Genomic DNA, 21018 nt, shown 5'->3' with positions numbered 1-21018 from the left:
TACTATTTCATTTTCGGACTCCAGAGACAACTGTCTGAATCTTTCTTTGCAGCATATGCACCTTGATTGGTCCAGGAATTAGTCAGTGACTTGAATTCAGTGCTCTGTAGTGGTATGAGAGAGGGGCTTTGGTCTCTTTGATACTAATGCACCTCATATCCCCACTAATGCACCGCAACTCAACTTGGGAAAATTAATTGATCATTTTGGATTAACTGAAGGCACAAAAGGAAGTGCTTCATTTGGTGTGAGTGCTCATGTGCATATATGTGTATGAGTGTGTACTTGTGTGAGAGAGAAAGAGACAGGGGGCTCCAGTCCACGTTCCAGTTACTGGGTGCAGACTGCACGGCTCCTCCACAGGCTTGGCCCTGGGCCACCTGGCAGCCAAAGAAAGGTGCCCTTCCTGGTCCCGCTCAAACTGAATTGCGGCCATAGGCCTTGCAACCTGGAAACTCAGCTTCTCATTTATCAACACCCAAATTACATCAGATATTCCCTGTCACACTGCCGGCCCTTTGAACAGCTGCACTGTGAAGCTGGAAAACCATTAGCTTGTTAGATAGCCGTATAAAGCTGCGGAGAAAATAGCATAGGCATGAGATGTGGAAGGAATGTATGTGAAGCATTCCCCAGCGCTGCAAGGACAGAGTGAAATGTGGCTCTAAAATATTATGTCAGAAAGAAAACCCCATCCCCAACCCCGTATTTTACCCCATCCCAAGCCTTTGATGAGATCTTGAACAAACAAATAAATAATGTGAAGAATTTGCTTGTCAGTACAGCCAACTGCAAAAAAATGTTGAGCTTGTTTTGATACTGGATGGCATTTCATTAATATCTGCTCTAATTCATGTCAAGCACTTTGATATTTCACCTTAATGACCAGAAACCACATTTTTCCCCATGACTAACCCATTCCAAATGTGAACGCACTTCCTTATTCCCCTTTTGGAATTGGATTTGATTTTACATACTTAAATGTGTGAGCGGGTGCTCACAGACACACATTCTTTTAAAAGAGCCCTTCAATTAGATGTTGTTGGTGACATGCAATGGTCAAAATGTGTTATTTCAACCAAAATTATTATTCAATAATATTGCCTACTGTAGCTTTAATTTGACCTCCATTTTGAGTTTTCTCAAAAACAGTTCAAATGTTGTCATTACAATCTCACCATGCTCAGTTCCATCAACTTCTTCCATCTTCTACTGTTGCAAAGTTGATCCAGAACATGTAGTATCTGTAGGTTCCCTTTATTATTTTCTTATTACATTTCATTCAACAGACCTCTGATACTCCAAAGTGCAGTTATCATTGCAAACTGAGTTGATAAGTGTCAAAAGTAGTTTGATTGTCTCAGTGATTTTGACCTTAAATAACAGGTGTCTTTCTTGTTTCTTAGGCTCAGTTTCCTGACCAGACAAGTGCTCCACACGTCCAGGCTCCCACAAAGTCATCCAGCTGTCCTCCACCCAGATTTCATGTTCGGCCCAGTCACAGTCATGTCCACAGCCACATCCAAACCTGTATTAGTCCTGCTCTCGCCCCAAAGCCACCCAGCAGTGCCAGAGAGGGACAGATCAGGAAAACGGCAACAAAGCGCCTAATCAAGTAAGACAAGCCTTACAGCCTTACTCCCAATTTACTTCTTTTTTGATTCCTGATGCTGCTTAAATCCAGTATAGCTGAGAGTTTCAAGTCACCATATGATTTATAGCACTTTCGGTGATTGCAGTAGGGTGGCGTTGATTGGCCGCTGCTTGTGGATTGCGACAAAATGCATGGGATCGGGGGGTTCAAGAGGACATGGCTAATGCTAATGGGAGTTAGAATTTGTGTGTAGTGGAGTGCTCCCAGTCTTTTGGCCGCAGGGTGTATCTGCCTGTTCAGTAAACAACCTCATCACAGGCCTGATTTCTGCCTGAACCATAAACAGAACGTGGTTCAGTGGAAGGGCCCGGGCTCCGAGCGCCATTTAGATCCTGTTTGGTTTGGAGATAAGCTGAAGAGCACAGAGGGGAAAATAAAAGGAAAGGAGTGAAACAGGGCTGAACTGCCAGCTATTTCCCTCAATTACTTTATGACTTTATTACTGCAACATCTGGCCAAATTACACAACAACAGCAAACCTTTGTGATCAGGGCTGATTGTTTGTTTAAAGCACGCTGTTGTAGTGGTGAAGGGCTCTTCACAGCCCTCTAATGCGTAAGAGGGAAGGACACGGCCGGATAGGAACACACTGTTTTTATCGCATATGAGTGAAGCCCATACTGTATGTGAGTGGTCAACTATCTGACTGTCCATTTCTCTGTGTGACTTAATTCATCAATTTCATCTTTCCAGGCCTGCTGACAGTCTAAACAGTAGAGTTTGACAGTAGCAGTCCTCGCTCTGCTGACGTGTTACATTCAGTCATCTTACTCGCCTGGACAGACTGAACCTGGCAAGTGAAGAGTTAAAAGGGCCCTGGTGCGGCGCAGGCGTTGTAGAATAGGTTAGGGTAGCCGGGTAGGTGCTGTGTTTGCTCCCGTGTGTGTGTGTCTTCCTGGCAGTGGCTGTGTTTACCCTCTGCATGTGGAATTCCAGAGCCCCCTCACACTCTCCTCTGTCCTGCATTTTTGTGGTCGACCAGTGTGACAGGGGAGAGTGTGGGAAAAACGGAAGCTTCAGGACCAAAAAATGCACCGATGGAAACAATGAAAAGAAAGAATAAAGCGAGGGGAAAAGAAAGAATGACAGGGAAAAGTAAACTCTGTCCAGGAGAAAGGAGATGATTGTTTGCAGAGAATGGTGGGATAATAAGTTGCTTCCCTTTATTTCCAGCGTTCATTTTAGGGGCAACTCAATACCTCTGTTATTGAGGCACATCTGAAATGCATCCCAGTGTAGGCCTAAGCTCCTCCAACTTATAATGGAATCACTGTGCTGGGTGCATTCAAACAGTTCAAGGTTATCCAGCCCTCCAAACACCTTCCTCTCGCCAGCTGTTGATCTGTAAAACTGTTGTTTGATACAAATTTACCCTCACTGGCCTCGCCTGGTTCTCCCATGAGTAATACACCACTGATGATCATTGACAGTTGTTAGCTGAATCTGTTTATCAGAATGACATTTGGTTTTTGCTCTTGTTTAGGAAAGGAAATGAAGTGAAAATTTCTGTTGATGCAGCCAAATGATTTCCTCTGTTTGGAGGCCTGCACGACAAAATCCTACAAGAGTGTGTTCCAATCAGCTTTGTCTGAAACTGCTGACTTGTGTCCAGTGATTGGACTGAGTGACTAGTCAGCATTCAGTTTTAACTGAAAATTAAAAGAAGCTGAATAGGCCTTGGCAAAGTTTCTGAGTGACAGTGCCTTTGATTTTTAGGCTCGACTAACATGTGGTACACTTGCTTGAAGCAAATGTGCTTCATGTTGGTATCTACTCAGCAGGGCAGGGCTCTCTGGTCTATCAACATACCACAGCTGCCAACTCGAGGGGCTGCAAGGACTCAGAGTGGTATGACTTCAGTGAAGGCTTTGAAAGGAGCAATTTGTAACACAAATAAATGAGCCTGTTTGGTATTTTGTTTGCAAGGTTTGGCTAGACGCAGCTGTAACTACGGAAACCCGGGCTGTCGTGTGGCATTACTAATAGGGTGACAATTACAGCAGCACCATTAATGTCAGCCTCGCTGCTGCTTTCACTCCCTATTAATCAGCCACAACAGTAGTTATTTTCACAGGATACTGTATACACACAGAAGCTGCCAGAAGTGTGTTTATGGTTAAACTTTATCCCTTTTGGTCAGTCTGAATAACATTAAGACATACTAGCTACCTGAATGCACAAAAAAAGTAAAACTGCACATCAGTTATGTTTACATAAGGACTTCGGCTCTCTGTGACTAGTGTGAAATTGTCAACTTTTGGCTTACATATCATCCGGACATACTGCAAGTTCAGATTTTGTTCTCACCTACAGTGTTTCTGGCTGCTGCCTGACTCTTGAAGTGACAGAGTGAGAGACTGTTGACAAAGAAAGTGATGTGAACGACCCAGAGGTCAAGTTTTTTTCCCCCCCTTTCAATATGAAAGGGGTTGCTTCCTGTCGAGGTATGCCACGCTTAAAGTGGGCCAGTTCTATTTGTGGTTGTGTAATGGTATGAAAGAACAACTGTGCAGCCCCTTACAAGGAGGCAGTGTGTACCCTCATTACCTTGTTAATGCTCCTTTGGCAAGCTGCTGTTATGGGGCGAGAGGTTAATGCCAGCTAAGCTTTATTTATTGTTCCCCCTAAAAAATGCTTAACAGATTTAATGTATAAGGTTACAGACGTGTCTGCTCCTGCTCTACGCCTCACCAGTTCTTATAATGGTTTACTCTGTGAAAACACTGTATTTGCTGTCTGATTATGTAAAAAAGGGCTATGTGATTCCTTGTCTATGATCTCCAGACTTTTGTATGAAGCCCTGTGAGATAAATATGTGAAGTATACTGCTGTACTGACTAGGCACCCTATAGGAAAGACTATGTATGTGCCTCACTCTGTCTCTAGCCGTTGCACACAGGTCCACATAATCAGAAATCACCACAATAATCTTGCCAATGAGAAAATCACATCACCCAGGACAAGGAGCAGGAATTTGCCCCCTTCTTGTCACAATAGCCCATGAGAGGCACTCAGCAAACACTTAACCCCCACTAGCCTCCACTGACTGCACACACAGAAAGACTATTTGAAATTATCTCCACTTTTCTCCTGTCAGAAGAGGACTCATTAGACACAAGTTGTCAAAAACAGTAATATTTACATATTCATTTCAATATTTAGCTCTCCACAGTGAGGTATCCTAACAGCCTGAGACTGGACTTTTGGAGACAAGCATTGCTTTTCAGATACATATAACTTGATATTTTTGGTCCTCACTGACACTTATCTTGTGTCTGATAAACAGGCAGATGTCCGCAGAGAGTTCAGCCAGTGGAAGTGTGTCCAGCAGCCAGCATACGGTCTACGAAGCCATCTGTGGTAAAACAGGTGGGTCTGATGCTGCAGTTCTGCACACACTTAGTACCGTGCTGTAACTTGGCCTGTTGGTGCTGTAGTCTTCAGGCGAGGGGGGGGGTTATGCCCTCTCTATGCCAGTGTCGGTGATTACAGCCAAGCATAGTGGACATTCCCCATGGAGGACTGATAAACACCACTGGATATTTTTAGCCAGCTCCTGCTTGCTCAGTGGTGTACAGGATGTGTCAATGTATTTTACACACTGGCAAAGATTACTACATTGTCATAATAATAAATAAACATTAATTAAAACCTTGTTAGAAGAGCACAAGTGAGGTTTTATTAGTTTTTATATTACAATGACATGTGCCATGACCCTCTTTAGAGTTAACGCCAAGTGGAGTTGTAGCAGCCAGATCTTAAGGGGCATAAACAAACCTTCTAGTGCGGTAATTTTCTGTTTGATCACATAGTCTGTATGTGTACAAGACTAAAGATCAGATTACTGATGAAGGATAAAAAGGCATAACAGTGATGATATTTCGTAATGAGATCCAGTGATGGGAACAGTTAGGGCATTCCCATCTGTTGGTCATTCTTTACTGTCCATCCGCCAAAAGGGCTGTCCAGTTGTACCCCAGAATGAAAAGTGTAGCTCAGTCTCTGGCTAAGTTTATTATGGCTGATGCACTGCAATTGTGGGTGCATGCACTCACGTGTGCCCTGTCACCCTGCCCTATTTCCACAACTCTTTCCACCCTGAGCGAAGTGTTGAGCTTATTGCAGTAACAGTGATATTAAGCAGTTTGCGCTGATGCACACATCTGTTTGCCTGATCAAGGGCTTTTTCCATAGACCTACTATACGTTAGCATTAGAAAATCATACCGTTCATCACGTCATGTGAGTGTCACAGTCGAGCCGACCTAGAGATCAGCTTGTTGGAAAAACACAGTAGCTGTGCACCACCCAGTCGCCCCCCTCCCCCGGACAAAAAAACGAGTGCGTGTGTCTGTGACCAGAACATTTCTTTTCATTCTCCCTCTTCCCCTCAAAACTATGAAGGCTGGCTTAGGTTAACAAACATCTTATAAACTCATCAATTACTGTAACTGGATCCGTTGGGAGAAGCTTCTGAATTTCATGAATGCATTTTTTCCATCGTTCGGGGCGCAAAGGGTGGGGGAGATGCTTCACTCTTGACAAAAAAAAAATATATATATAAACCAAAGAAAAAAAAAATCCCAGTACTGAAACCAGTTAGTAAGGCAGGTTTAACCATGAAATGGGACTGGGAGTTGAACAGAGGAGGAGGGTGTTATTAGAAGGGGCACAGCCTTTGTGGAGCTTAGGAGTGCGTCAGGTCTGTCTGCCTGCCCAGTGTACCTTTGTAGCGAGATGACTGAGCTCCCCTGATCGACTCTGACAGGGAGTTAGAGCGGGTCCAAATGGAGAGCATTCTCTATGATCAGCTGTCAACCACCATTAATCACACTCTCCCTTTATCTCTCTCTTGTGCGCTCTCTTAATCTCTTCCTCTCTTTGCTCATACAACTCTCCCTTTATCCTCTGGATAACTTTTCCTGCTCGCTCACCCCATTTCCCCCCTTTCCTTCCCTACTTCTTCTGTGTCAGTCTTTGACATGAGATGAGGGGAGGGTTTTGATGAGGACCGATCAAAGCTTACAAACCTAGATTATATCGACCACATGTGTTTTACAATGCTTCCCTTGAAGCTTTCCTGAAGTTCTCAGGGCTCCACAGCTGGTGACTGAGGAGATTTATTGCTTTCAGTTTGAGAAGGAAATGAATGCTGCACTTGTGCCATTTTAATGGGAGTCTGATCATGTCAGGGCGGATAGCTTAGGCCTCTCTCTATCAAAATAAGACTGTTTGGTGCCTTGTTGGGAAAGGAAGGTAGTTATTGGCTGTCATCCCCTTTTCAGACGAAGCAGTGAGTGATACACCTTTTTTCTTTTCTTGGTGAATTACTTTCATGTATTTTATTTGGTATGTTACCAGCAGATAAAGTCAAATGTATGTAATACCAACAGTTCCTTTGTATTTGAGTGTCCAAAAAGATCAAACTGTTCAATAATCAATAACTGATTATACTGCTATTCTCTCGAACCTTTGGGATTAATTTGCCATTGAACAAACCGTTGACATCATTTCTCCTACCATTTTTAGTTCCAAGTGTCATTTGGAGCGGGATATTGTCCCTTTATCTTTCTTCTGCTGAGCTAGAGGAAGCTGCTTCCAGCGGTCATGTCATCAGATTGGAAGTAGGCGAGATGTTTTCGTTCTCCAGCTCAGTCAGGCCCCACAGTGTAAAAGAGCACCAAAATAAACAGAGTGTGCAGAGAAGGGAATGAAAGGGAATACTGTTTGGGAGCACAAACACAGCAGCTCTAACTGTACTTGGAATGCCTTTTCTACTGGATGCCTGGCCATGTGTCAGTCTATAGGATGAGGAGTGAGGGGGGCTGAGAATGAGGGGACAGCCAGACAAAAGGCTGAGCACCGAGATGACTGAGCAGATCAGTGGTGGTCATGGTAACCACCATGAATAGTTAAAAAAATCAACAAAGCATTTACCAGGGCTCTTTTAAAGTAAAACTCTTTCAGGTTTGACTTTAACATTTCTGTTTGTGCACACGTGGGTAAAACCTTGTATTTCCCCTCTACCTAACCCTACTTCTTATTAATATCTTTCTTTCATCTGTTGCTTCCCAGGTCTGTCTGTGTACCACAAGCTGCTCCAGGGCCAGGAGTCCAGTCACAGATGACATGAAGGCAACCAGAGGCACGTCCTGCCCCTCTGCCGGCCTGACAGGTGTCTCTGCATGTAACTACATCCTCACAGAGGTGTATTCTGGGAAGGGACAACAGCAACAGATGAAAGCGTGCCAGACATCGAACAGGGCCCTATTAACTTCTCTATGATACAGCCACAGACATGCGAGAGGATAGTCTGCGAGGCCAGGAATGCCCGCCTTTGACGCAGGTTGGGATTTTGTTGCGCAGCTCAACATCAGTTGGCCTTTTCAGCCCCCCGTTTTCCCTTCATCCCCCTTGGCTACACTCAGTCTATATCCCAACAGTTGTCCGCCCTCATTCTCTCCATAGTACTGATGCCACAGAAAGATTTCATTGACAGATAGCCTTCAGCAGATGGTTCTTCAAGCCCCAGTGGCATTTTAACTACAGGATTCAATGTTTGATTCTTTGTTCATGCAGTGGCATGTGCACCGCTAGCCATTCATGTACATTTTTTCTTCCTATAAAGTTATACAAACAGGTGAGATGGGGGGTTTTGATAATAAAAAAAATTAAAAAGTGTTTGATAAGTGTTGTAGAGGTTGCCTGAGCAGCTTCTCATCTTCTTGCCTTGAATGGTGAGCATGCAGACAAGTTCCTTTCATGTGTGGATTCTGGCATTAGACCCCCGGTCCTTGTTGGAAGCCAAACTGCTGCCAAATCAGACTCTATGGACATTGCCTAAGGACGCAATTAAAGTATAGCATCCTTTGCTTGTAGGCTTACAAAAGGAAATTGTCATTATTAGAGCTTAAATACGATTGGTTGCTACCTTGTTCCCTGTTTACAAGGAAGATGTAACACTGTTGCCGGGATGTTTAAGTTTTATATCAAGAATACAGTTGGCTTGTGATTGTTCCTGTAAACTGTTGACTTGTTGATGTTGTGTTCTTTGGATGGACCAAATTTGATATTAATATTAAGTAAATTATTGTTGTTGCATCACTATTTATATACTGTACATTGTCCACCATTGGCCTTTCTGGCCGTTTCTGTAGCTCAAAGCATAACATAAAGTGTAATTATGGTTATGCACAGCCTTTCCTACAATGAAGGTTAATGCTGCACCAGCAGATCAATATCCGTGTGGATATTCTGTTGCTTGGGACCATATAGTGAGTTCACTCAGGGCGTGTTAATAGAATAAAACATCTCTGTTATATATCAATAGATTCAGCATTATGTTTATGATGACTTTGTCAGAAATACTTGAACTATACTTGAAAGTCTTTGTCATATAAACTGGTGATTATCATCAGAGTGATTTTGCACAGATTGTAGTTTTCAATGCAGTACAACAACTGGTTTTAATACTCTTGACGGTATTTTTTTGTAGTGATTGATGTTAAATGTCATGTTGTGGATTTACTACTGTTAAAGCCAGCGCATGCTGTAGTACAAGAATCCAACAGTGGGCTCCAAATCAATGTGTATATTCTCCCGTGGTGATACAAGGTTGTTTACAGTCTGATCATTTAATCTGTTTTGTTGCTGATTGTTTACAACACACATGCATGGAAATGTAATATTTTTGGAATCATCTCGGCAGTCTGTATCATACAACATTGAAATGAATACCTGGAAAACTTTAAAACATGCTGATCATGTCAGTAAATGTATTTGTTCACTGTACACTGGAAGTTGTCAATCATTGCACTTTGATTTCTCCTCTTTGGTCATCTAAATTTACCCTATTACCCTTTAAAATAAAGTGCTCTAAAATACTTAATGCAAACAGAAAAACAAGAACGAAAATAGAACAATTCTATCCAACTGTCCATTTTTTAATTAAAAAAAAGGTGTTTCCAAGAGTAATAAACATTTACAGTTCGTGATCTTGTTAAGTGTTCACTTAGTGACATACATCGTCTCATACAACAGAAAGGCTTCACTTTAAAACAAAAAACGATCCCTGGAATCATCATCCTGTTGTATTACAGAGGTAAACATAACCATGGAAATACTACTTTGAAATAAAGGTTGGTTTCCAGCATGTTTTCTTTTTGTCCTAAGCTCATTTTTATTTAACAGCATTTAATCCTAAACGAACAGTGTAGGGAGCTGCGGCGTGCACAGCGTCAGTTTCCAGCTCGGACACTCGAAGGTGTCCTGTGTGTCAGGGCCGAGGGGAAGTGTTTGCTCTCAAACAAACTATCGTTTTTGTTTCACCCTCTTTGACGTATTCCTATCATGAGTTCAGTCCGCATTCTCAGTCGTTTTCTCGTTTTGACTGCAGTTATTTTATGTCCTTTATGAATGCAGTGGTTATTGTTCTGTTCCTCTTTCATTGAAAACGGGCTTTGAATACCAACGTTATGTAACACTGAGGTACAGGCTGTTGAAAATGCTGGAATATGAGAAAAATAACATGAGAAACAAGGCAATTGCTGAAGAGGTCTGATGGGTTTGAGAGCGCTGTTAGTAAAGTGGTGTTTGACGAGTCTTCTTGGTAAATGCTGCCAATGGTTGTGAGCAGAGTGGTGGACTGCATCTTTGTTTTTTTCGTGAGAGAGAGCTCGGGCAAGGCTGAAGCAGGGGTTGGAGGTACTCATGGAGGTCAAATTGTACCACGTCCCCCTCTTAACGCCTCATACCCGCTCCTGAGTAGTGCTGGGAGCCGTCACATCCCACGTCTCTCGCCGGGCCCTGAAGCCCTGAAGTCTAGCTGCACTTGCAGGACTTGACGACCATGTTAGAGAGCTGCTCGACTTTAGGGGAGCGACCCACGTAGTAGAGGATGGTGAGGGGCTCCAAGTCCTGAGGAACGCAGCAGGGGGAGGCGGATGCTTCGGGGTTCAAGGTGTTGTACAGGCTCAGCAGCTTTGGAAGAAAGAGCAGAAGGAGGTAGGGATCAGCAAGCACATTTCCCAAACAGACTCTTAATGTGTGTGGCACTTTGTCTCACCGAGCTGTGGGTGGTGTCTGCACTGCGTAGGTAAGGACAGGGACCAGAGCAGAAGTTAGCATAGTACCCTTCAGGCTGATGGATCCACCTCCAGCCCAAATCCTGCCGGAAATTAATATATAGTGGTCGCACACAGCAGTTCTCCTCATAATTGCTGCAGACAAGAGAGAACAGAGAGGATTACATTTCGCAGGTAACACAATTTTTCAGAGTTGTATACATTTTCCTCCCTATGGCAGCAAGAGATGAGAGAGGAGTTCAGAAATTCCACTCTTAGGTGTGCCCTTATTTTCCCTCTTGGAGTCAGCCCAGGTGTCTCTGGTGCTGCCTGTCAGCCTGACAGAGGAAATCCAGAGCTGAGGAGACGGCGTGTAAGAAGAGGTAGCGTTTGCTAGCACTGGGACAGATCCCGACTTGTATCAGCTAATACCTCTGTCATGCTCGTCTAGGTGATTAACAAGCTTACTCTGTGTATTCTGTGCCCATGTACTCTTCTCCCCTGCCATCTTTTTGAGACGTGACAGCTGTTATTTCCATTTCATGTTGCCTTGGCAGGTGTACTACTTGACAATATACCCCACTGCCTGCTGACTGTAATAGCTGCCATTTTCCCATTGCAATATTTTAACTAGCTATTTTAACTAGTGTTCAAAACTGACGGTGCAGGTGTAGCCAGAGAAATTATTTTACAGAGTTAAAGACAATGAACCATAGTCCAAGCAGTGTATTATATTTTCCAGGACAAGGAAATGTGCCTTACTTGAAGCAATAATTGGTGTCAAGTGCCCGCTTGCGCCTGCGGGAGGAGGATTGGGCATCCAGCCTGTGGGGAGGGAGCATCATGAGGATGAGGTGGGGGTAAAGCTGCTCCTTTTGCTTTTTCACACGGCTCATATCGTCATAGTCCGGTTCCATACCTGCGGGATGCGAGTCAGTTAGTCTGGAGGATACCAAGAAAAACTGCAAAAACGTCTGTGCTTCAAGAGCTGCCTTCACTCTAATCAGTGTAGTCAACTGTAACTTTTACAGAAGGATACTGTAATATCCAGACAGGACTTCACTCACTTCTGGCTCACTTATCATCCTTCTCCTTATTCAATGCTGGTCCCTAGCCTCCCTCTTTCCTCCGTTCTCCCCCCTGGGCCTGCGTCTGCTCATCCAATCTACCCCTGATAGTTAAAGCAGTAGATATCTCAGGAGAGATGCTGCTGGTGGATATGTACGCCTCTCTTTAATTCGGGGCCAAGCGTCTGAGCGCTGTGGCAGCACATTCCTTGTGGCCAAGCCAGTCGGGAGTGTTCCCAGGACCGAGGGCCCGGGGGCCCCAGTGCTAAGCGAGATACCAGATCAATTGTATTCCCATGCTCTGTGTCTCTCTTCCTCTTAGAGAGTAAACCCATTATCGTGCCTAAGACCTCAGTAGGTGTTGCTGCTGGAGGAACATGTTGATGTCTGAATTATAATATAGTATTGTTGTATTATAACCAGATTGTCATTCATCCTAGGACAAATTGCACTAATTGAACATACCCTGCACTAAGTAACAAAATAAAGGTATCTTTAATTTTGCAGTGAAACAAAAGGCCTGTCCAGCCTTTTATGCAAATGAAGAAAAAGAAATCCAGAGTTTAATCTAAAGTATTTGGACTTTCATCGTCTCTTCCATTTGTGGAAGTGAAGTGTAGAGTCCACTCTGCCAACATGGCAACACCTGATGGGGTGTCCTATAGAAGCCCTGTATAAAGAGTTAACATTAACAGACGAACACCAACCAATGCATGCCAATACCCACTGTTAACATAATTAAATGATAACTAATAATCCAAAAATATGAAATTTTGGAAACATCTGAAACAGGCACTGTAAACTAAAACCGGAACCCAAAACATATTCCTCGTATAACAGTTTATATTCGGTCCTAAGACCTACTAATGCGAATCATCCCAAAACCAGCACTGCCTCAACAGAGCTAATCAGAATAAACCAAATGTTTCAACAAACACGAGATGCCTATCTGGAACATTAGACAAATCAAACACAAAACAAACAGACGTGAATGTTATTTGGCTCTCCATCACGAATACAAACTGGCAGAACATCTTTTTCGCTGTGAGAGATCAAAAGCGGAGAAATCCAGACCTAATACAGACTTAGCGACCGCAGTTTGGCCATAGAGATGGGGCGACACAGAAAATGCTGGAAAACTGCACAACAGGCGACATTGAGACTGAGATCTGCTCTTAAAATGGGACAAATTGAATCAGAATTCCTCAGAAGACACTTGAATTATTGATTCCCAATTTTACGAAACATGATGAAAGCAGGAAACATTGGATTAATCTAGTAGAGAGGTATGCAAGATATTTAAAAGTAGAGTTAGACATTTTGGGAAATATGTGTATATGCTTGCTTTCTTACTGCAAGTGAGGTGAGAAGATTGACACCACTCACAATGTCTGTTGCTAAATATGAAGCAACTATCGGCAAATATTTTACTAATTTCACATTATGATGTTGTCTGCCATAAACTGAGGAACAGACAGTAAGAACACCCCGTTGAATTTGACAGCTAAGAATCTTGACTATGACTTTATAATCATATTTTAAAAGCATATTTCTTATTTAAATGCCCTTCTTGCTTTAGAGATCATTTTTTATTCCCCCAATTACAAAATTCTTCTTATAAGTTTAAGTAAATATGTCTGGCTGATTTAAAACTTTGGCAATATTGTTTTCAACACAGCCGTGACACCTTGTAGAGCAAGGTCAGTTCATAACAAGCCAACATATACAAATCCAAACCATCTTAATTTTCTTTACATCACTGAGGTATTAAATGCAGTCTGACCTTTGAACTTGACCTCCAGCACCTCATTGGCATTCTCGATAATGTCACCATTGGGCCTGAAAGTGTGGCAGGGACAATGCACGCTGATCTCCAGGCCGAGATTGGTCTCTGAGGGGGAAACAAGAGCAGAGGGAAGTAAGGAGCTGACAGTTTTCCCTGAGGCCATTATACCTCATGTGAAACGAACTAGTGCTCTTTGGCAGGATATGTAATAAGGTGCGATGCAAGGAAAGTTTGAGGTGTCCCACTCACGTCGGTACATCAGCCACTCCCTCACTGTCTCTGTAACATCAAAGGAGACCCACTCAGGCGTTCCCTTGGTCAGGACGTTCTTGCCCCCAATGTAGCGCTGTTTGGCTTTGGGGTCGTCTTTCTGGAGGATCTGCGAGGAAAGATGAAAATGTGACCCAGCTGCATAAACTCTCTTTCTTTTACGCACACACACACACAGACACACTGAACCAGAGCTGTCTGTCTGCGCCAGACTCTCCAGGATGCCTTGGGCCAAATGTCTACTCCTCATGGAAAAAGTGACTCCCTGTGTTGATATCCCCATTTTGCAAGTTAATGCCTGCATGTTACCCTCCTGCCAATGAGAACCTGGCTGTCCTTCACATCAGCAGTTCAAACTTTGACTCTAGCTGGGCTCCCAGATGCAGAGTCACATAGTTAAAAAAAAATATTTTAAAAAGAGCAAAGGATTGCAGGTATCTCTGCGGGCATTCAGGTCCTAACTGTGTTATCATGTCGAGACCCCAAATGCACAAAACTTCAGACATTCCTGTTTCCATCAGCACCTCTCTGAACAAAGGTGTTTATGTGTAGTGAGAAATTGTGTGTGTTTGGGTGGTGGGTATGAGCACTTAGCCCCACAGCAGTGCTATGGATAACTGGGTTCCTGAACATTGTCAGGATCTAATCTGCCTTCCTGTGGGAACGAGGGGCCAGAGGACTGCCAGCGTCAGCCCCTCTGCCAATCAGCTCCAGCCTGAAAAGTGTGGGGGCGAGCGAGCGGCTCCATTTACTCCCCCGGTGGGTGACCCTGCCTCTATCTCCTCCTAGGCCCCTGGAAACAATCTGAGGGCCTGACAGTCTGTATTCAGCGCTGGCCAGAGCCTTGCCTCAGAGGCGGTATGCAGTCCGGAGACGCTTGTCTCCCTGGCAGGAAATGTTGGAACCTGATCATTACTCCTAGTCTCTCACGGGAGATTAATGAGGAAACTGAACCAAACCCCCCCCCCCACATACACACATCTAACAGATGCATGCTTTAACACACTTCACAAAAAAATTCTCATAAACACATAAATGCAGGTGCAGATCTATAAACCCCCTGTTGAAAGCATAACACCTTACTTGATCTAACAAGGATGGACGACTGCTTTGAGATTGACAGCTGAGAAAGAAGAAACTGCCGAATGGTAATCTAGGGTTTCTTAAAGACGGCTGTGCAAGCTCTTAAATGTGTCCTAATGTAGAATCCATTTGACTGTACGCACATGGAATAATGATCAGCACATGAAAAGAGGAGAGAGGGAGTTGGACACCCTAATATAAATGTTTTCATCTCTCTCGCTGACCTGCACAGGCCTTCCGAGAGAAATAGAGCACATTACCCCCCTGCGCTCTGCTAACAGTGGAAATGAACGGTCAGTTCACACACCTGGTAGAGCTCAATCCTCTGCTCGTTTTTCTTGGCGCCGGGGTTGGGGATCCGCAGGGCTCGAAACTCGGCCCGGAACAAGTTGGTGGAGTTCTTCTCCATGGTCGAGACGTTGAAGCGGAATACCTTGGAGGTGATGCCCTTAGGGCAGTAGAGGAGGTCATCTGCAGGTAAAGTGGAAATGATGACTCAACAGTGGCTAAAGCTGTTATTAAGTATCTCCTTTAAGAAAAGAAATCAGATTGGACCTCTCATTGTTTTTTTTGTCAGAATCCCTCTAAGCTCTTATCCATCTGTTACCTCATTGTGTACATTGTTATCAAAGCCTACTTTCCACTGACAGCCTTACAGGGGTGGACATGTTTACCTTCTGATTATTGATAAGCTTTTTGCAGAGGATTTCCCTCTATAACTTTAGATACTTTACAGATAAAAACAAAACTTTTCCTTTTCTTTTTTTTTTTTTTTTACTATTTCTAGTCCTTTCCAGAGAGACGTGGGCCATTACCACGAACCATCTGCTTATGCTTTGTGCGGTCCGAGTTAGCAACAAGTTGAAGTCATGAAATGAAAACCAAATGTCCCATGTGGTGGTGGAGCAGGCTGCAGTGGGACGGCAGTGTGCTCCTCCTCCTCCCACCAGCTCTGGAGCCCAACAGGTGCTCCGAGGGCTCAGGCCGCAGCCAAGTATTCCCTGGAACCAAGAGGTTTTAGCCAGGAACATGTGGGCTCACGTGCTGGAGCAGAACAATACCTGAGAAACCATAAAGCAGGGGACTCCATGACAATAACCCCACTAAGTGCATGCTTGACAAGCAACAACTTGCTGTATACATGGTGTGTGTGTGTGTGTGTGTGTGTGTGTGTGTGTGTGTGTGTGTGTGTGTGTGTGTGTGTGTGTGTGTGTGATAGTTCGCTGACCTTTTGCAGAATCTGTTAAATAAATGGCCACATTGTGATTCTGTCTGAAAAGCTTCCTGTTTTACTGAAGCCTTTTTATACCGTAATATCATTGAACAGTTTATTAATTTAACAGGCCAAGCACATGCAGTGTTGAGCAAAACAAGCACATAGCAAACGTTTTATGGGCCAAGTGGAAACAGTCATTTACAGCCAAGCCATGGCTAATTTATTACCCTAAGCTTACGCTTTATTACCGAGCCTCAGATTTGTTGGTGGTTGAAAGGGGCACAGCACCTTTAGCTGATTTGCACCTCGAGCTGTTTCGGGACAAATGGAAACTCAGAAGTTCAGTTGTTTCTGTGTCATGCAAAAGGAACTTGCACATCTCCGAGTATCTGTACTTCATTTGACCCATAATCCTATTTCAGTGTCCTCCCAGTCATTATCTGATATTTCCACAAAGTTTTTTTTTTCAACTTTCCCTATTTATAGGTGACCTTTTCAGCATTCATCCCCAGCCAGATATCTGTCCAGTGTTTCCACACAATCTATAAGAAGGAAACCTCAGTAGCCTTTTCCTCCCCTCACTCACTGCTCCGTCTCCCACCGTCTGCCTCCCCCACAGAAGGTGGAAAGCCCCACTTCGAGAGGAGATTTGAAATTCTAATCAAGTCTTTGGTTTCCTTTTGGATGACCTCATTTTTCCCATTGCAATGGTTTTAGGTGGATTTCACATTATGGCTTATTTTTGCCAAGGGTCTGAAAGGTAATTTGTTCCATGTTGGTAAGTGGAGGGGATTGCTTGTATAATTAAAATGAAATACATTCACCAATTTTCTGACCCCCGCCATTTTCAGATGATAGCTCTTAAGACTGATTGTCAGGATGCTGACACAAGTTTGACCTGTAAACTATTTGGAGCAGCACAGATTAATGTCAATAAGCTCTGGGCTCTTATTTCTACTGGTAAATCCACTCAGAAATGAAAGATTTCTCAGTGTTAGATATTAGTTTCAGAAATTATACTCTGTGTATTATACACATTGTAAAAGTAAACAAATTAGATCTACACACTGTTGCAGAATAAAACTCTAATTAGAGAATTTAGTTTAACTGTGTGTAAAGTGTATTTATAGTCACAAGTAAAAGCCTGGATAACAAAATGATGGCCATGCTTGTATTAACACATTTGAACATACTGTAGATGGGCTTTAAATGAGGGATTTAGAGGTACAGTTGCACAGGAAGGCCCGGGAACAGACGTCTGAATGGGTCTGTTGTAAAGCTTCACATGAAGTACCTCGCCCAGACGCTACCGACCACACCTTACACCCTGACACACATCCTCACCCTCCTGTGTGTGGGATCCTCTCCTCTCCTGACACAGAAAAACTCCCTGATCACAACTCTCAGGAATCACCTCTGTTTGCCCTTTTGCCCGGAGGATTGTCCGTGATGTCAGTCTCTCCAGAGCTTTGTGGAGGTAAACAAAGGAAATAGGAAGCATAAGGCGGCAGGTGCTAGCCAGCTGCTGAGGTGTCTTCCAGGGCTCATAAAGGACGACAGAAATGTCTTTAGAAATGTGGTAGTTTTAGTGCTCTATTATCTACTTAAATAGCAGTATCTGAAATTAGAATTTGTTTGCATTATGCTATGGTGTCATTTTCATTTAATGCAGATTAACTAACTAATTTCTTTGCTTCCTACTGTGGCAAGACATAAACCGCGGCTGGTCACAACAGCAGATGAGGTAATGCGATGCAGCTCTGTTCTGAAGAAAAACAACTTTTTTTCCACTTAATTAAGGGATGATGAGGCAAAAATGGTAAAGGCGTGGGAGTTGGGGGGGAGAGATGCTGTGTCTTTGGGAACAGGCCAAAGACCTCTGTCTCTGTTTGTTCAGCTGACATCATCTTTCTACTATCCCATATATCAGATACCCTGCTGTCCTCAGCGCGAGTCCTAATTTTTTACTGACCCAACACTGAGTCAATGATTGGCTTGAAATTTCACTGAAGCTAGCATGCTTCAGCGAGCGAAGCTTGGCCTTTCTAATTCAAGAGTCAGTGGATTCTTCCAGTGTTATTGTGCCAAAGGTCAGCCGTCAATTCAATTACGTCTCGATCTCATTTCTTCGACAGTATTTGGTTTATGATGATATAATGAGCCATGCTGGCCTTCTGGTGCACCAGAGAAGGAAGACCTATTGCTGCCCAGTCTCAGTTATGCTTCATCTAGTCATAAATGACAAATGCCTTGATTTGCATTACAAGCTGTGTCTAGCAAAGTAGTCTGGAGCAAGTGGTGCATTAAAAGTATGAGAGAAAAGTTTCTGTTTAACTTTTTAACTGGGCATGAAAAAAAAAGCAAAACTTGACTATATTCCCAAACACTCCCACCTTCCAAAAAAACAAAAACGGTGGATGTAAAACTCATTATATCCAGCAGGAATGAAAATGAACTACACTGCAAAAATTATCAAGGTGACAGACGTTATGTTCCTACATACTGCAGCATGTCCTGCTCTCTTTAAAATTACATCATGGAAAGGGTGAGAAAAGTGCTAATTAATGTATGTTGGCACCTTCTATTGATTTCGTTAAAAGTGAAAAAGTGTTGCCTGTAGTAAGTCCAGTTCATGTCTTGTGTTATCACCTACAGTGTGGCCTACAGCATGAGACCAGCGTGATGTGTCCTGGGCACCTGGCCATCGCTGATCCCACTCCTTAGACCTCTGTTTGTTTTGGGAGCTCTGGCTACCTCTGACCAGTGGATAAACCCCGAGATGTGTATTTTGAATGTCAGAAGCACTTTATGGGACCTGTGAAATGGATTTGATTCAGGGCTAATGCTGGAACCGGCAGAGGCTCTGCTTAGTGTAGCACCACAGCATAAACACCTGTTGATTTCAAAATGGTAACGCCATGCACTGACCAGGCCCTCTGACCGGTGAGTAGGCATCAGTCCAACTCCACCAGTTTAAAACTGACTTCCTGTGGAGAATCTGCTGCTCAGTGAGCTTCTGTTTCTGATTTCTGGAACAATCAATGAACCATAGTTTATACAGGAAATACCAATATGGATGAACAAGGGAATTAGATCATAAGACAGAGCTCCTCGGCTCCTCGCTACCAGAGAGAAACAGTGGGGGAAATAGAAGTGAGAGAGTCGTAACAGTGGATGAAAAATATTGGGAAACTGACGGCCAGAAAATGGAAATGAGGTATTGGAGTTGGCAATAAATAGTAGACTTAACTGCCTGAGAATTTTCCCCGCTTAGGAATGTGTCAGACTTAGGCTGTTCCCATGGCTTTGGTGTGAGGTATGTATGAGGAATGGTGCTCATTCCAATTAGACTGTTTACTTTGCCCTCTCCTTTGCGCACCGCTCCACTGCGCACAGGCGCGTCTGTGCGTAAAACGCTGCACAGACACGAGTGGACTTAACGCCAGCTGGAAAAATTAGATACCTGTTTTTGACATTGTTACCTCGCCTATAAAAAGTTTGTGTCGAGGCCATATAAGAGTCTTTAGTTTTATGAGATGAGATTTTTCAAGAGATTACATGCACAAGTGAGTTTACAAAGGCGTTTTGGATCAAGTTTGAGCATCTACTTCTAGAAATGTTGGCTACTTTGGCAAAATAAAATATCTTGCCAATCACAAATAATCACTCCACCTTGTATATTTTTAATCACCTACATCTATTACATAAAAGGCCTGTAGTTTATTGGGGAAGTTGCACAAGAAACACTTGAATAATCAAAAACAATGCACTTACTGTTTTCTGGCGGACCATTGATCATGTTGAACTTGTAAATCTCTTTGGCATAGTACTCAGTCTCCGTGTTATCCTGTCCACAACTCTGCTGCCTGTCTCTTCCCAGCTCCTCAATGAGCTCCTTAGTGCTGTTATAAAGGGCCAGAACCTGAAACGGTACTTGACTTGGACCTGTTGTTTGAGGCGGACTGGTCAGCCGGAGTTTACTGAGAATCTGTCCCCGGACCGCCTCTACCCTCTTTTTCTTTATGTGGTCGATGTCCACAGTGGTGCAAGTGGATAGCGACAAAGTCATTGTCACACAATTAGAGAGGAGGAAAAACAGGAGTGCTTTCCCCAGATTCATATTTCACTCTGCGTTCACTCACAACCGCGGCTTGTCAAGTAAAAGGAGACAAAACACAACTAAATTCCGATTTGAATAGAATCCCTTTTTCTCTTTTCATTCAGGTCGTGAGTGAGTTCTGTTCCTGGAGGATTCCCATTTTTCTCAAGTGCTATGTCATCTTTGTAAAATGCGCATTTGCATGGGAGCAAATCCGTGCCATTTTGGAAAATAATCTCAACTCTTCCTGAAAACTCTATCCTACTCTTCATCCCCCCTTGTCTCATGCAAGCATCTCTTCTCTCTTCTTCCTGAGTTTACAGGGCACCGATCTCTGCACCGCGGTTCACTTTCTCCATTGCATTGGGCTCTTTCCATCCACTTGAGCTTGTGGAGTCAGTGCGCCTCTCTGCTGTCTCCCTGCAGTCCAGCCTCAAACACACTCCAGCGCTCTGCACTCTCACTCACAATTTATAGTCACAAGCTGTGACGTTTTCGAGGGAGGGGCGGCAAGTTATAGCATCTGTTCAGACAATGAGATCTGTATTATTCTGAAATGCATTTAATTAGACTTCAGATTTTATGTTGTCAAACTTTACAAAACGTGCATAATATTGGGCAATGTGTGATTTCGCAAGATAGGGAAACCCCACTGATTTGGCAAGGGAATATTTTTGTTTTTTGTCCTTTCTACGGATGGAGAGCACAAATACCATTTGTATTTCGTGAATAAGACTGAAGTTAAGCAATATTTTGCTGTGTGCTCATACATTTCCATCAAC

General features: G+C 43.4%; 2 protein-coding genes across 2 annotated transcripts in view; one reads left to right on the top strand and one right to left on the bottom strand.

The window, feature by feature from the left end:
* Positions 1–7781, top strand: part of ttll5 (tubulin tyrosine ligase-like family, member 5) — a 42294-nt gene extending 34513 nt beyond the window's left edge. The window contains 3 exon segments of the mRNA XM_070920444.1: positions 1407–1615; positions 4941–5023; positions 7729–7781. Of these exon segments, the coding sequence (XP_070776545.1) occupies positions 1407–1615; positions 4941–5023; positions 7729–7781 (345 nt within the window).
* A 1327-nt stretch (positions 7782–9108) lies between these two features.
* On the bottom strand, positions 9109–20257 carry tgfb3 (transforming growth factor, beta 3). The gene is made up of 7 exons (XM_070919954.1): positions 19912–20257; positions 15229–15392; positions 13818–13947; positions 13566–13673; positions 11478–11634; positions 10718–10871; positions 9109–10632 (listed from the first exon to the last, which is right to left on the bottom strand). The coding sequence occupies exons 1-7, from the start codon at positions 20255–20257 to the stop codon at positions 10474–10476; spliced, it is 1218 nt and encodes a 405-aa protein (XP_070776055.1). The 3' UTR covers positions 9109–10473.
* Between the last annotated feature and the right edge of the window lie 761 nt (positions 20258–21018).

The sequence above is a fragment of the Enoplosus armatus genome, chromosome 15, assembly GCF_043641665.1.
Source record: "Enoplosus armatus isolate fEnoArm2 chromosome 15, fEnoArm2.hap1, whole genome shotgun sequence".
Taxonomy (NCBI): Eukaryota; Metazoa; Chordata; class Actinopteri; order Centrarchiformes; family Enoplosidae; genus Enoplosus; species Enoplosus armatus.
The sequence above is the reverse complement of the archived record's forward strand: the minus strand, read 5'-3'. Positions and strand labels throughout refer to the sequence as shown.

What these genes read in the sequence shown, in the direction of transcription:
- tgfb3 (XM_070919954.1), bottom strand. Translation starts at nt 20,257, where the DNA reads ATGAATCTGGGGAAAGCACTCCTGTTTTTCCTCCTCTCTAATTGTGTG. An exon ending in CAATGGTCCGCCAGAAAACA is followed by an intron (nt 15,393 to 19,911) that starts GTAAGTGCATTG and finishes CTTTACCTGCAG; the next exon opens with ATGACCTCCTCTACTGCCCT. An exon ending in CAGACACCACCCACAGCTCG is followed by an intron (nt 10,633 to 10,717) that starts GTGAGACAAAGT and finishes TTTCTTCCAAAG; the next exon opens with CTGCTGAGCCTGTACAACAC.